Genomic DNA, 15,023 nt, shown 5'->3' with positions numbered 1-15,023 from the left:
TCGCTTTATTGGTCTGTTTTGTTTTCCTGAGTTTTACTGCAAGGCAAAGTCTGCAGAGGCTTACATTACTCTGTAGGCTGAACGCGACAGGACGAAAAAGAGCAGAATGTATCAGAAATAACTCTGGTGGAATATTGACAAACTATGAAGCCAATCTTTTGGTAATTATGAGGACAAATGTCAGTGTTAGCAGGAAATGCAGAGCCTGCAGGTACATAGGTCAGACACACCCATATATACACATATTGAAAAGCGCTCTTGTGTTGACAGCAACCATAAAATCTGTGTTATCTATACAAGCCTTGACCCTTTGGCCGTGCTGTTGGAAGAGTGTGAGCAATGATGCCGTCTACTTCAGGCAATAAAACTGGGAGGAGAAAATTGCTGGGTCAAAGTCGCCTGCAAGTGGAGACTCCTCACGTACTAAAGCAACTGCCTCCGACTCCAAATCCTGAGTTAACCTTTTTCGCTTCCATCTCAGGTGTTTGAGCAGCAGCAGCAGCCGAGCTGAAGAGACTGAAAGTGTGAGCTCAGCATAGGTTTGTCCACCTGTAACACACGTGGCTGAGGAAAGGAGCCGAGCCTTCTGGTGCTTCCTGGATGTAACAGCAACTCCATGTGGAAGCTGTGTTTGTTCCAGTGGAGGTGCTGTTACCTGCAGAGAGCCACCGAACACACCACCAAGCCTGGACTTTTTGTGTTTTTCTTCCTGAAATATTTTACTGTTTAACTGTCGCTGAGAGCTCGCTGTCCAATAAAAGCCTGTGCTTTTATTCTGAAGTGGCAGAAAAGCGGTGGGGCGCATGGTGATGACCTATGAATTGACAGCCAGTGATTGTAACATCTGCCTGTCAGTTCTGTAGGCCACTGCTGTGTTTGCCCCTCTGGACAGGGACCAACAATGAAGAGGATGAAGGTTTCAGTTGAATGGATGTGTCAACGGCTGGAGGCCCGACGAGCCAACTGTGACCTTTTACATCAATTGCAACTGTTTTTAAAGCGTCTTCTGCAACGAATAAAATGTGAATGTGCTGCTTTGTGCGTTATGTGTCCGTCATTTATTTTTTAACATGTGCTGCCAAAGAAAATCACTTTTATTTATACAACCGAAAATTACAAACTTGCTTTAAAGGGGAGTTGGGAAACCACAGCATTTAATACTTACCCTGAATAAACAAACACAATGACACAGACGCAGGATCATTATGTACTGATAATTACAGGATCATTAAAGGGGCAGCAAAGATGAAGTTACACCGACTGACCTCATGTTGAGCTGTATTACACAGTTGGAAATGTCCTCAGTGTGTTCAGATGAAACCAACTGAGACGAGGAAGTGCATTCTCGACTGCCATTTCAGCCTCATGGGAACAAGCCGTTACGCCGCTTACTTGACATTTTGAAACGGCTCAAACTCATAATAATTTTGTTTATTTTTCCTCATGAAACTGGTCATATATATCTATTAAAACAAAAAAAACGGACTAATTACAATTCATCAGCACTTGATAATTGAAGTTTTCATAATAAATGATGTGGTAACAAGCTGTGTGTGTGGTCTGCCCTCAACTGAAATCCAACCTGCAACAAAGCCAGTGTGTTTTTCCCAAATCGTCACTGAACAACAATGCCTGATAACATCCGACAAACTTCCTACTTTGCAACCTCTTCCATTAATAAGTCACCATTTTGAAAACTGGCACATGTCCACTAGGTTCTTAAATGTTACTGAGGAGGCGGCCAGTCCAGAATGCACAACGCCCCTCACCCAGTGTCAGCGAGGAGGCTCCAGCCAGTGAACCCTAAAGGATAAACAGTAGAAATAATGGACGGATGGATGGATGGATGTTAGTGAGGATTAATAATCGAAAGTTATTGAGATTTGCTCTTAGCGGCTAATTTGTGTGTTGAGCCTGTGTTTTAACCAGTTCACACACAGAACATTAGTGGCCACATGCACTCTCTGTGGGTTTTGATCACATGCACCTTCATGTTGGACTGAGCACCAGGGAACAACAGCATGGCCTGGAATGGTACACGCAAGTAAACACACACACGTTAAAAATGCTGCCTTTGCTGCCACCTGGCAGTTCAAAACACAGCTCTGATCCACACCTTTTCTCACTACTGAGTACAAGTGTTAGTACTCAGACAGACACCACACCTGAAACACACGTGACCTCAAGGCTGAGGATAGTAATACATGACCTCTTTAGGCCCAAATCAACTTAAAGGACAATAAAGTTCAATTGTGCACATGACCTATCAAACCTCATGGTAGGTATCAAGTATTAGAGAGCAATCAGAGCTGTTAGAAGGATGTAATATATTTAAGACCACTAAATTACAGTGGCCCTGAGTGCTCAACGCGCTGAAAACACAAGCAAATAGATATAAGACAAGCAAATCAAGGAAATATCTTTATCAATTTGTTTTGCCTGTAAAGTGAGAAAACACAAACCACATACAGAAACATGCAGCAAAAACACAAACCACAACAGGTGTTTCCAGAGAAGGATGTTATGAAGTTCTGTTCCTGTGTGATCCATTCATTCAATTATTTCATTCAATCAGGAAAACTTCAGGTTTTCAGTTATTTTAAGGCTTTTGTAGACACAAAAAAGCACAGGTGTTACTTTTAATATTGACTCTGTCCCGATAAGCCGTGACACTGAGCCGGCTTGCACAACGCCATCAGCACCCTGAGACTAAAACAACTAAATGGAACTCAGCCATCATTCATTTGATCATTTAAACCTGTGCTTTTCCTTCTGTGACAAGTCAAAATGTTGCCTGTGAATGTGTCCTGTTATCTTTTGTATTGTTCCTCACACTGTGCATGTGATGTGCAGCTCGTGCACTTTATTTAATTTCAGCATTTTTGAACAGTGTAAGAGGAAACAATCACACTCCTTTAACCACTTGACTCTGATTTGATGTACTCAGGTCGCACAGCGTCACCTAGTGGCCACGACTGTGAAAGTAGCTTGATTAATAACAGTAACAGTAAGATAATAATTACTGTGTGACTTGGTGAGAGAGTGCACTGACCGAACCTGGGTTTGTTTCCAAAACCTTTGATAAATCGACTTGTTTGTGTCACCCAGAGTCCCCCATCACCACCAAAACCCCGGCACTGGTCACAGTAGTCTGTAGGGGGATTATTTAAGGAAGGGAGTGATCAAATATTATTAGAGAATGAATACTAAATGTTGTCTGTGCCTCCTATTTGAACAGTAAGTGCTTGCAGCCATCTACAGTTTTTACTCACTGATAATTTAATCGGCTCTCGTTAATCAGTGAGCACTCATATGATGTTTGATGAATTGCTTTTCAGGGAAAATAGTTTTGCTTCCTTTTTCAAATTAATGGTCCCATATTCTGCTCATTTTAAACGATCATACTTTGGAATTTGGAGGCCCTACTAGAACAGGTTTACATGGTTTAGTGGTCAAAAAGCTGTTTTCAGCCTCTGTATGATGCTCAGTTTTAGAAGATTAGAGAAAGAATTGCTTTTGCCTTCAACAACTGCGTGTTACTGGAAGCTGGTGTAAGTGAGCAAAAACAATGGTGGACAGTGAAATGGATTCAGAGGGTTTTCATTGGCGGAGACAGTCGACCTGCTGAAGGGCTGGAGGACATCACATGGTCAACAGATCCCCTTATGACATCATAAGGGGAGCCAAATCTAAACAGCGTGTTTTCACGCACATTTACATAAAGATGGAGCAGGAGAAACAGAGAGTGGACGGTCTTTACTCTGAGTCAGGCAGTCTGTATGCACACCGGGGACACATATTTAGGTTGAAGACATTAAAAAGTGCATTTTGCATAATATGGGACCTTTAATTAACTTGATCAGTTCATAAATTAAAGCTTGTGCATCAGTCAGTTAACAAGTGAAACCACCACTCGAAATAAAAATGCTTTTTTATATCTTTCTTTTAAATAGAATATTAGAATATACCATGACAGGCCAAATCATGCCCATGAATGCAAAGCAGACACACTGCATTACAAAATGGATACTCTGGTAATTTAGAAACTATACTCTACACTCATTAACTCCCTGACATGAAACAAGCCATGTTGTCTGTCCACAGGATTATCTACGGCCTCCATGAATCGCTGCTGCAGATCACCGACCACCGTGGGTCTGCGCGACCCCCGCGGCTACTGTTACTATTATTAGTCATTATATATTATGGGTCATATTACTCATTGTTTTGTCATGTTATTCATTATTAGTCAGAGTCCTGTCATCAGTAGTATAGTTGCTATTGTTAGAATTGGTGTTGCTGTGCATCTCTCTCTCCCACCACACTGACCCAAACAGAAAGCTGCCCTCCCCAGAGCCGAGTTCTGTCTGAGATTTCTTCCTGTGTAGAAGGGAGCTTTTCTTACTATTGTTTCCTGGTTCTTGCTCATATGGGAGTTCTTGAATCCTTCATTTTGTATTCTTGAATAATTGGGTCTCTCTTAATTGAAGAGTTCGGTCTAGACCTGCTCTATATACAGTTGCACCTAAAATTATTCAACCCTCATTGCAAATTAGGTGTACTGATGTAACTAATCAAGGGCCTCATTAGTTGCATCAGATGTGCCTGAGATAAAACACATCAAATACCAGGTTGTTCCTAGAGATACTGTTGGAAACATAGTTCACAAGTTCAAAGTTAAAGGAACACTGGCTGCACTGCCTGGACGTCACCAGATTTCTGAGGAGGCAGGTGGCCAAAACCCTACTGGTGACTGCAGCCAGACTTGGTGGCAGCAGGCACTGAGCTTTCAGTCTCTACAGTAAGGCCCACACTAAACGCTGAAGGCCCCCAAGACGTACACCACTACTGACCCAAAAGCACAAGACAAGTCGGCTCCAGTATGCTTGAAACCATATAAATAAGACACAGAAGTTTTGGGATTCTGTTCTGTGGAGCGATGAAACTAAACTGGAACTTTTCAGGTCTGTGGATCAGCGCTATGTCTGGAGGAGGAAGAATGAGGCAGACACTGAAAAGAACACCGTGCCTACAGTGAAGCATGGCGGTGGCTCGGTGATGCTCTGCAGCTGCACTGCTTCCTCTGGCACTGGAAACCTGCAGCGTTTGGAGGAAGATGGATTCAATCAAGTATCAGGAAATCGTTGGAGAAAACAACAGGCTGTTTTGTGAGGAAGCTGAAGCTTGGGCATCACTGGACCTTCCAACAGGACAATGATCCCAAGCATACTTGTCCATGATGATGATGATGTCTCTTCAGCAGCGCCAGAGTCAGAATCAGTGTTGGTATGTGTACACACACGGGGAACTTGACTCCGTTCTTTTTCAGTGCTCTCATTGTATTTCCACAGGAATAGACTGAACAGCTGAAACGAGGACAACAAAGCCTAACAAATGAAGGTAAAGAATAAACAGGACTATCGTGTGCATGAATATGTGAAAAAAAGTACATGACTGTGTGTACATGTTAGAGATGGTGCATTGTAAACTATATGATTTGGTGTTAGAGGGTTATTATCGACACCAGTGTTCATCAGAGTGGTGGCCTGTGGGTACAAAAGGTTCATGTGTTTTGGCAAACAGTGCTCTGTAGTGCCTATAAGAGCGGAGGAGTTAAAACAGGTCGAGTCCAGGGTGTGATAGTTTGCAGTGATGTTTTCTGCCCGTCTCCTGACTCTGGATGGAGAGCAGGTTGGCACCAAGGATTGTTTCTGCAGTTCCGACAGTCTTAAACAAAACAAAGAAACCGAGTTGAGTGGAGTGTCCGTGTGTTAGCTAATCCATTAGTCAAACAGATTTAAAGGGAGGATGAATTGATTAGTGTACCTGTGTTCAGTAGAAGAAACGCTGCCCTCTAGCGGCGAGTGGCGGTGGAGCCACAGGGAAGTACTTCCCGTGACGCAGAGAAACGCGGTAAAACGATTTTCCGGTTTGTGAAAGGAGGACAGCAGCAGCAGCAGAGGCAGCAGCATGGCATCCGACAGCACCATGGCTAACGTGAACGGACGGGACACCGTGGCCCTGAACGGGGAGCCGGTGGTGAAGCGGCCCCGGGAGAGCGCCACCCAGGACTCTGCTCTCCGGGTCCCGAAGGAGCCCCAGAACAAAGTGACCGTGGTGCTCGGGGCGCAGTGGGGCGACGAGGGCAAAGGAAAAGTTGTGGACTTGCTCGCTATGGATGCGGATATTGTGTGCAGGTGTCAGGTACACAGCTACACTGCCGACTTAACCCCACAATTAACACCAGACTGAAGGTCTCACACATAATGGCGGCCCCTTCATCGCGTCTGTTCGCTATAACACGGAGTTTCCACCGGTTACCGTTTAGCTGCTGTTTAATATTCATTACGTGCTGTGACGTCAACAACCTTGTCTGACCTCCCGGATGTAGAGGTGCTAAGTGGATGCTAGCCAAAGCTAACATGTTTCCTCTGATTTTTTACCTGGTCGCTAAACGTGCTGACTGTAGCAAATGACCTCCACATGCTGATAACCGTGTCCTGTCGGTGACTGCACTGTTATATAAAGCTCTGGCCGCCCGCTGTCCCCCAGCTGTTCCTCTTCCTCCACAACACAGTGTTGAACTAGCAGAAATATGATGTTTTAAACCTGTTAACTAAACATGGCACTCTGTACCTCTGACCCTGTTCTCAGTCTGAGGGGTTATACAACAGTGTCCTCAGTGTCCCGCTGTTTCCTGGCCCTCAGTGGTGTGTCTCATCAGTAAACTACCTACAGGCAAGGTGACTGTTTGTTTGTGCTGTTTGCAGGGAGGCAACAACGCGGGACACACAGTGGTGGTGGACAAGGTGGAGTACGACTTCCACCTGCTGCCCAGCGGAGTGCTCAACAAGAAGGCCATCTCCTTCATTGGTATGACACCATGCTGGTGTTATTTATTTTGATAGACTTGAAGTTGGCGGGAAGATAAAGATATCAGTAAATCAATAAAACACAAGTCTATTACCATCATGAAGGGGAACATCTAAACCACAGCAGCCGGCCTTATCAGCTGTCATGTAGATTAGGAAGTGGCTCTGTGTTTGTAGTCATTGTTATGTGTATATATAAAAAACACAGTTAAGATCAATATCCACTCTGATTCCAGTACGCGCCGTTAAACACTGATCCCAGCCCTGCATTAAATCCCACCTACTTGAAGCTGATACTTAAACCTAATGTAAATATATCCAGTGATTCCACATTGATAATCGCCATTGCTGTGCTCTCTTGGTTTTGCATTTCCTCTTTATGGTAGCTGTATTTTCCGGTACTATGAAACCATGAAATGAGGAAACATTAGAGGAAGACTTGCTAAAGTGACAAGATGGCGTCGCTTGTGTTACATAAATAAATCTCAAGGGGAAACATGCGTAACAACCGCACTTTGTTACTCATAAGAAATGCTTGAGGTTATTTGTCATGAGGAGAGTTAAAGTTTGCTTTTACATTACAGGCAATGGAGTGGTGATACACCTACCAGGTCTGTTTGAGGAGGCTGCAAAGAACCTGCAGAAAGGCAAAGGTAAAGTTCTTTATGTTGTCTTCCTTAGGAATCGGCATCTGACATGCCACAGGTGCAAATGATAAAATGAATGATGGCTGAATTCCATTTAACTCCAGTCTCAGAGTCCTGCTATTGTGCGTGCCAAACACCTACCTATCTACCTACCTACCTACTTACCACCTCAAAGTGGGTGGGGTCGTCATAGCAAGGCGGCCGGTGTTTGGTTTGCGTGTAGCCGTTTACCTCGATCACAGAAATAATAAAAATGCACGGTCGCTGTTGCCAGGGTTTTAAAAATGGTGGGTTTGATTCTTGTGAACGAGTCGCTCTCATGACTCATCCAGTGACGTCTCTCCCCGGCCAATCAGTGGCCGGCATTCTGTTGACGTCACATTTTCGGCTTGACTCAGCTCGCTTGGAACCCCGGCCGAGTAGGTACTAAAAAAGTACCTGGTACCAGGTACTATCACCTAATGGAAAACCCTAAAGGTCGAGCCGAGTAGGTGCTAGTGGAAAAGCGCCAATAGTTACTGTTTAGTAACACGTGCTTTCCCCACTGTGACAAGTCAACATCAGCTGTGAGAGAAAAGGTCTATTGTACTGTCTGACTTAAGTCACCAAAAATATAATCAAAGATGTGTTGTATTTATATTTGTAACATGGCTTTAAAAATGTATATTAACAGGTAATAGGAAAGGAAAAACATTTGGTATTTGCATTGGTTTCAAAAACATACAGATGTGTCCCTAATACACGGGAAAACCTGCATGATGTATTGCCTGTTAGTATGCAGGTGTATGCTGCAGTGCAGTCATGTAATGGGTTATTTTGTTGTTTTGTTTGTGCTCTGTGCAGGATTACAAGGATGGGAAGAGAGATTAAAGATTTCTGACCGTGCCCACATTGGTGAGTACACATTTGTTCCCTGAGGTTTTTGAGTTAGAAACATGCTCTTATTGACAGGCCCCTCTATCCACATATAGTGTTCAACTTCCATCAGGCTGTGGATGGCATCCAGGAGCAGCAGCGGCAGCAACAAGAAGGGAAAAAGTAAATCTGCTGTGTATATTATAATGTGTAGTGTCGTCAGGTTGGGGTGATTTTATTTTTCTATCAAACAGTTTATTATGCTTCTTAGTGTTCTGTTTCTGTTTGCTCTCCAGTTTGGGAACCACCAAAAAGGGGATCGGTCCGGCCTACTCCTCCAAAGCTGCTCGAAACGGTCTGCGAGTCTGTGACCTTGTCTCGGATTTCAAGGTTTTTGAGGATAAGTGAGTTTTTTTTTCTATTTAAGTTTTTTAATGTTATATTATCTTTGTGTGTTTCCACATAATTACTGATCTACCAGGAGAAAGTGTCGGACTGCTGATGTGAACTGTGCATAGTGACTTCAAATGCTCAAGAGATTATGCTCCATGTTCTTCTTGTGGGGGATGGGCGAGCACAATGCATCCATGGCAGTCAGACTATTTCTCCTCCTCTTTGCTAATTCATTCACTGAAGAAGAACACGGAGCCGAGGAAAGAACACGCGTGTGTGCTGGCAGTGCAGTGAATTTATTAACGTTGCTGTAGAATAGTCGCCTGCCCGGCTCCTGGAAGAGGAAGAACATGGAGCAGCAGAAGACAAAGACGTGTGCGTGTGTTGTCACTGACGTTGCTTCTTGTGTGGACACACACACACAGACGATTACTCTACTAGAAAATGTGTGTGTGTTGACATCTTTTCTGCACCTAGCGCCCTCTCTTATCAATCACTCCCTTCAATCCAGCACCAGTCCTCCACCGATGGTGAGTTACTTTACCACAGCATAATAAATACATGAAAACAATGGCCTCACAAGACATTTCTCCTCATGAAGGTAACACATCGACCAGTGAGTCAGTAGGTCGGACGATATTTGCCCATCGACTGACCGACCAGAAGACATCAGCCCGAATGAACAGACTTCTTTGTGCCATAATGCAGTGCTCAGTAATTCTAGTGTGTGAATCTCCTGCCACCAGATGGCAACACCACGGCACACATGTGAGAGCTGCTGCCCCCTGCTGTAATGGCAGCACCATAACGGCCTGTCCTGTATACCTCACTGTGATGTGAAATAGTGGAGGGGTACTGTCGCACAGAGGGATGCACCTTGACTTTACTGAACAAACCGTGTCCTCCTCGCAGGTTTCGCATGTTGGCTGAACATTTCCTGACGATGTATCCAAACCTTAACGTGGACATTGACAGTGAACTGGAGCAGCTGAAGGTGAGGACAGGTTATCATGTAGACCCAGGAAATACTGACACAATCACACACCCTGATAATGCTTGGCATCGACATGGTGACAGCAGATGTTTTTCATGGACATGTTGACATGTCCTAGTAGGAAAAGCACCAGTGTAAATAAAGTGAATGATGGCTGAATTCCATTTAGCTCCTGTAACCTCAGGGTCCTGGTGTTGTGAATGTTGACTTATTGGGATAGTTGATGTGTTTTTGCTGCTGCTGTATGACAATTCAAAATGTCTCCTGTGAGAGAGGTCTATTCTCTGATCATAGAAACAATTCTTTAATATACACTTAGGTTGGTTAATGTCAATGAAAATATAATTTATATCACAGTAATGCAGCTTTTAAGTTCAGGTTCATAAAAGGATAAAATATGAAGACATTACAGTAATAACATTATTTACAAGCTTCATATAATGAAGGTGTCTGTTTCTCTGCCAGTTAACTAACTAATTGGTATTTATTGCTGAACAGTAATCGGTGTCTTTAAGCTGTAGATGTCAAATAGCTCACCTTGTAATGGTCTAAGAACTAGTTGGTGTCTCTGTTTCTCAGGGATACGCAGAGAGACTGCGCCCCCTGGTGACTGATGGGGTGTACTTCATGCACAAAGCTCTTACTGGACCCAGTAAGAAAATCCTGGTGGAGGGAGCCAACGCTGCTCTCCTGGATATCGACTTTGGTGAGCAACTCAGGGTTTTGTGGAATTAATTATAAAGATGGATGGGTGTTTTGCCTCCTCAGGTTTAACAGCTGTTTCTCTGTCCAGGGACGTATCCTTTCGTGACATCTTCCAACTGCACTGTGGGAGGAGTGTGCACCGGCCTTGGCGTGCCACCGTCATATGTTGGCCGAGTATACGGTGTCGTCAAAGCATACACCACCCGGGTGGGCGTCGGTGCTTTCCCAACAGAGCAGGATAATGTGAGTAAAGACACGTGGGGGAAAAAAGGCAGTTTCTTTTAACGAAGATACGGCTAATTAGAGATGTGTGTTATCAAGCTGAAAAGCTGTCGATGTTGTGATTAAAGGGTCAAATTCATCACAGCAGCCTCTCAGGTGCTTAGCAGCAGCAATTGTTGAATAGCCAACATACTCCACTGGGCAGGAGACATGTGTTGTCATGGTCAGATTAGTGCACTCACAAGAGCCGAGGTTTAGTTGTGAAATGGCGGTAATGGAAATGTTTGTCGTTTAGATTTGATGAGTGTTTGTTATTTCAGCATTTCAGTTTCTAGTTGTTTCACATAATTTAACTTACGAATGATAAAATGTTTTTTTGCATCTGCATCAAATTTTCATTTTCTCCTTATTCTTACACAACAATTATGAACTGGAAAATAAATCTAATATTGAAAAGTTTATCTATTATTAAACAGTCCAAAGATGAACCTAAGCTCCTTTAGATATCAGAAGATTCTCTGTATCTTTAGACTTTTAACTATATATTACTAAACAAACGTTCTCTGACTGAGCTGTGCTGCAGAGAGAAGGTGAATAAATCCTCTCACCTGTGTGTCCTTGTTCAGTAGCCGTTAAATTGAAGCTCACTGTACCAGCATCAGTATTAAAATGTTCCAGTCAGTACCCAGCTGTAGCCACTATTCAGTAAACGGCTTGATTTATCAAGGAATAAGACTAGTTGAAGTGACATGACGTGATGCAGGTTCTCCTGTGAGACAGAAAAGCCTCAGTCACATCAACAGTGTTTCAGGTATTGTGGTCGGCTTCAGCCTCAAGGTCACAGAGTCAGACTTGTGGTCAGATCCAGGTTAGTTCAAATCTATGAGACCGATGGGAAACATTCTGTAGGGATGGAGGGGTCCAGTCTACCAGCGATGTGCACTTCAATAAGGCACTTGCTGCCCCTCAGTGGTTGACTGTAAAGGAGTGTGGTCGTATGAAAGTGAGGCGGGATGTTACTGGAAGCGGACGTTAGCTCAGCTGCCTTTCTTGACATGAATGAAGGCGTCAAAGCAGCTCAAATCAACACAATATCCCTTAAAATTGATGATAATCTGATTTTGAAAGTATTCAATTCAGTTCAATTTTATTTGTATAGGCCAATATCACAACAGAGTGTCTCATAGTGCTTGACAAAGTTCACTGAAATAAACAAGTGTAAGCGAGCAAACAATCTAATAAAGAGTCCAGCAGTCGATGAGGCCAATGGATCAGTCCGGTGGATCAGTCCGAGGCATCACCTGCCCTTTATAACCCTCCTTCTTCGGGAAGGAAAAACTCAAAAAACCCAGTGGGAAAAGAGAAACCTCCGAAGATAGCAAGTTAGAGGCAGACATTTGACTGACATGAGACAACGATGGAGAGGAAGAGGAGGATAGTTTTCTGTTTCAAAGCAGTTCTTCTTCCTTGTTGTCTTTCACAGTTGACAGTGTGTGCTTCTTATTGTAGGAGACTGGGGCTCTGTTACAGTCCAGGGGGAGAGAGTTCGGAGTGACGACAGGCAGGAGGAGACGCTGTGGCTGGCTGGACCTGATTCTGGTCAGATACGCCCACATGGTCAACGGCTTCTCTGCGTAAGGATCCATCCCACAGTTTTCAGAGCGTCATCCCCACCTGCCGCTGTAGCCACAGTACAGTCGTGAGTTTCATCGTGCTCTCTGACTGCCTGCTGTGTCACAAGTTTAACAGAGTGACTTGTGTTTTTGCAGAATTGCCCTGACGAAGCTGGACATTTTGGACACGCTACCTGACATTAAAGTGGGCGTGGCCTATAAGGTTGATGGAAAACCCCTACCAAGTTTCCCCGGTAGGTCAATCCCACTGAGATGTTTCATAGATTTGCTCTTTTCTGCCCGTTTCAGAAACACAGAAATGGATTCAGCAGCCAGCAACAAGCATTAGTTTAACCACTTCAAACTACGTTTTAGTGTTGCCTGGAAGTAGAGGGCAGAGTTTGACAACTGTAGGGATGCGACTAATAATAATTTTCATTATCTGAAACTATTTCTGGACACTCGCTGTATTATTTGTGTCTGACCTACACAGACAGTTTCCACTGATAAAACACAAGTCAGTGATAGTAAAGCAGAAAATCCTCACCTTTGAGTAGCTGGAATTGGTGAATGTTTGACATTTTTGCTTAGGGGTGTTAATAATAAACCATTTAACTGTTAATCGACTATAAAAATTTGGACCGATTTATGCTCTCAGTTAAACAGTTAACAAATACCGTAGTGTTGTTTATATGAGGGCTTTTATAAAGTATACACACAAACTGTAAAAAGCAGCAAAAGTAGCGTTGATTGAAAAGAGTTCACATGAGATGGAGGGCATGATGTGGATCTATGGGCCTCTCCACACACCAGTGCAGCGGCTGCTGCTACCACAGTAGGCTAGACATTATGAAAGACAGGGTGAGGAGCTCCTGCTGCAAATACATCAGTGACAAGTGCACTGAACATGGTAAAAGAAACCCTTTCTTATGGGAAAAATAGCTGCATTGGTAGTTTTGTAATTGATCACAGACATCGGTCCACTCTGAATAGTACACTTTAATCCTGATGGTTAACAGTTCTGATCTTTTAAAGAGGCTCACAATCAGTCACAAAAAGAATTCTAAATTAGCATCCCCAGCTTAGAGGATTATGTAATGGATAAGTTATCACTAATTACAGCAAACTGGTGAATGAGCAGCTTTTACGCTCCCTGTGTTTTAGTTTTCATGGACCTATACTCTCAGGAAACACTCCAGTTTAGGCTTTTGAGAATCTATTCTGCAGCAGATTTGAGGATGCATTCGTCTTCTCCGTCTCTGTGCCTGCGCCACCAAATGGGGCAGATTGAATTGTTAAGCTGCTGAACCAGTGGACGATAAAACAAGTTTCTCTTTCTGCTTCATGAGACTCTGCAGCTGTTCTCGGCCTGTGTGCTAACACCGATTCCCTCATGCATTTCTCATTGGTGCTGGATGTTTGTCAAGGAGGCTCTCCTCCTGATCCAGTCTTGTGATGAATCAGTAACTGTAAACCACAACAAAACCAATCCCGTCTTCCGCTCAGTGCTACTGATTTGCTTCCGTTGTAGCAAACATGGACGTCTTGACGCGGGTGTCGGTGGACTACATGACGCTGCCCGGCTGGTGCTGCAGCACCGAGGCAGCTCGGAGCTTCGAGGAGCTGCCGTCACAGGCACAAAATTACATTCACTTCATCGAGGACTTCCTGCAAGTGCCAGGTTTGTAAAGAGGCACTTTACATTAATGGAGAAACCGCAGCCAAACCGTCCTTGGCTTTGCCAAACCTGCCACTCACCTCTTGTCTTTTTTCTCTCATTTCAGTGAAGTGGGTTGGAGTCGGCAAATCCAGAGAGAGCATGATCAAACTGTTTTGATCCGTCTGCGGCCCTGTAGTCCTCTTCAACTACAGCTCCAATCACATTTTCAGGTTTTGATGGGATTACCAGAGGAATTTAAAATTCAAAGGAAATACTTCACCAGCAAGGCTATTTGTGGGACTTTTAGTTGCTGCTTGTGTGTCACATTTACAGTAATTTCTCTTAGATATAATTTATGCATTCCTCATAATGTTTTCTATATTTATTAGGATGTTGATTTTTAAAACCTGGATCACTCATTCTTTACTCCACTCCACACAGTGAAGCAGTTTATTCTTTAGCATCTGAGGCTAAATAATTCACCTTTAATGATAACTGTTCACCATGTTATTTTTTTTACATTCTGTATATTTGAAGAGCCATTGGTTAACAGATGGAGAAGCCAACCTATAGAAAGCAAGAGATTATTTTCAGGCTTTGTAATGAGATGGAGAACTGATTGAAAGCCATCATGTGATCAGTGCGATTGAACTTTTCTATTGAACAATTTTAAAAACACTTTAAAAACATGGAATCATCTCAGCTGTTACGTTTGTAGCAATATTTTCATAATGATTTTTGGGATGAACGTGAGGCTTTTTAAGATATACTCAAGAGGGATAATCGACACTAAGCAACTTGAGTTTGAATAGATGTTTTCTTCGTGATAACTTAGGAAAAGTGAGTAGAAATTCCTCGTCCACACACAGACATCGAGTGGTATCGGAGAGCTTTGTGTAAATGTAAAGGAGTGGGCTGAATAGTACCAGAGCACATCTCAGTAGGTTTCCTACACCATTTCATGTCGATAATGTAAAAGACTCCTACTCAGCTTGCTGTTGTCAATAAAAGGAAACTAACATTTAGTGGTTCTTTTATTGTCATTTTTATATTGCTTTTAGT

At 43.3% G+C, this 15,023-nt stretch overlaps 1 protein-coding gene across 1 annotated transcript; it reads left to right on the top strand.

Annotated features, from left to right (window-relative positions):
* Positions 1 to 5,912: 5,912 nt before the first annotated feature.
* Positions 5,913 to 14,986, top strand: adssl (adenylosuccinate synthase, like). The gene is made up of 13 exons (XM_070843798.1): positions 5,913 to 6,204; positions 6,771 to 6,873; positions 7,457 to 7,525; positions 8,363 to 8,413; positions 8,491 to 8,557; positions 8,671 to 8,778; positions 9,680 to 9,761; positions 10,341 to 10,467; positions 10,555 to 10,709; positions 12,198 to 12,322; positions 12,458 to 12,555; positions 13,833 to 13,982; positions 14,086 to 14,986. The coding sequence occupies exons 1-13, from the start codon at positions 5,971 to 5,973 to the stop codon at positions 14,136 to 14,138; spliced, it is 1,422 nt and encodes a 473-aa protein (XP_070699899.1). The 5' UTR covers positions 5,913 to 5,970; the 3' UTR covers positions 14,139 to 14,986.
* Positions 14,987 to 15,023: the final 37 nt, after the last annotated feature.

Source organism: Pempheris klunzingeri, chromosome 14, assembly GCF_042242105.1.
Source record: "Pempheris klunzingeri isolate RE-2024b chromosome 14, fPemKlu1.hap1, whole genome shotgun sequence".
Lineage (NCBI taxonomy): Eukaryota > Metazoa > Chordata > Actinopteri > Acropomatiformes > Pempheridae > Pempheris > Pempheris klunzingeri.
This window is presented reverse-complemented; position numbering and strand designations above follow the sequence as displayed.

Bases quoted from the DNA above. Each gene is read 5' to 3' on its own strand.
- adssl (XM_070843798.1), top strand. From the start codon at position 5,971: ATGGCATCCGACAGCACCATGGCTAACGTGAACGGACGGGACACCGTG. The intron at 6,874-7,456 runs GTATGACACCAT...TTTACATTACAG, and splicing joins GAAGGCCATCTCCTTCATTG to GCAATGGAGTGGTGATACAC. The intron at 12,556-13,832 runs GTAGGTCAATCC...CTTCCGTTGTAG, and splicing joins ACCCCTACCAAGTTTCCCCG to CAAACATGGACGTCTTGACG.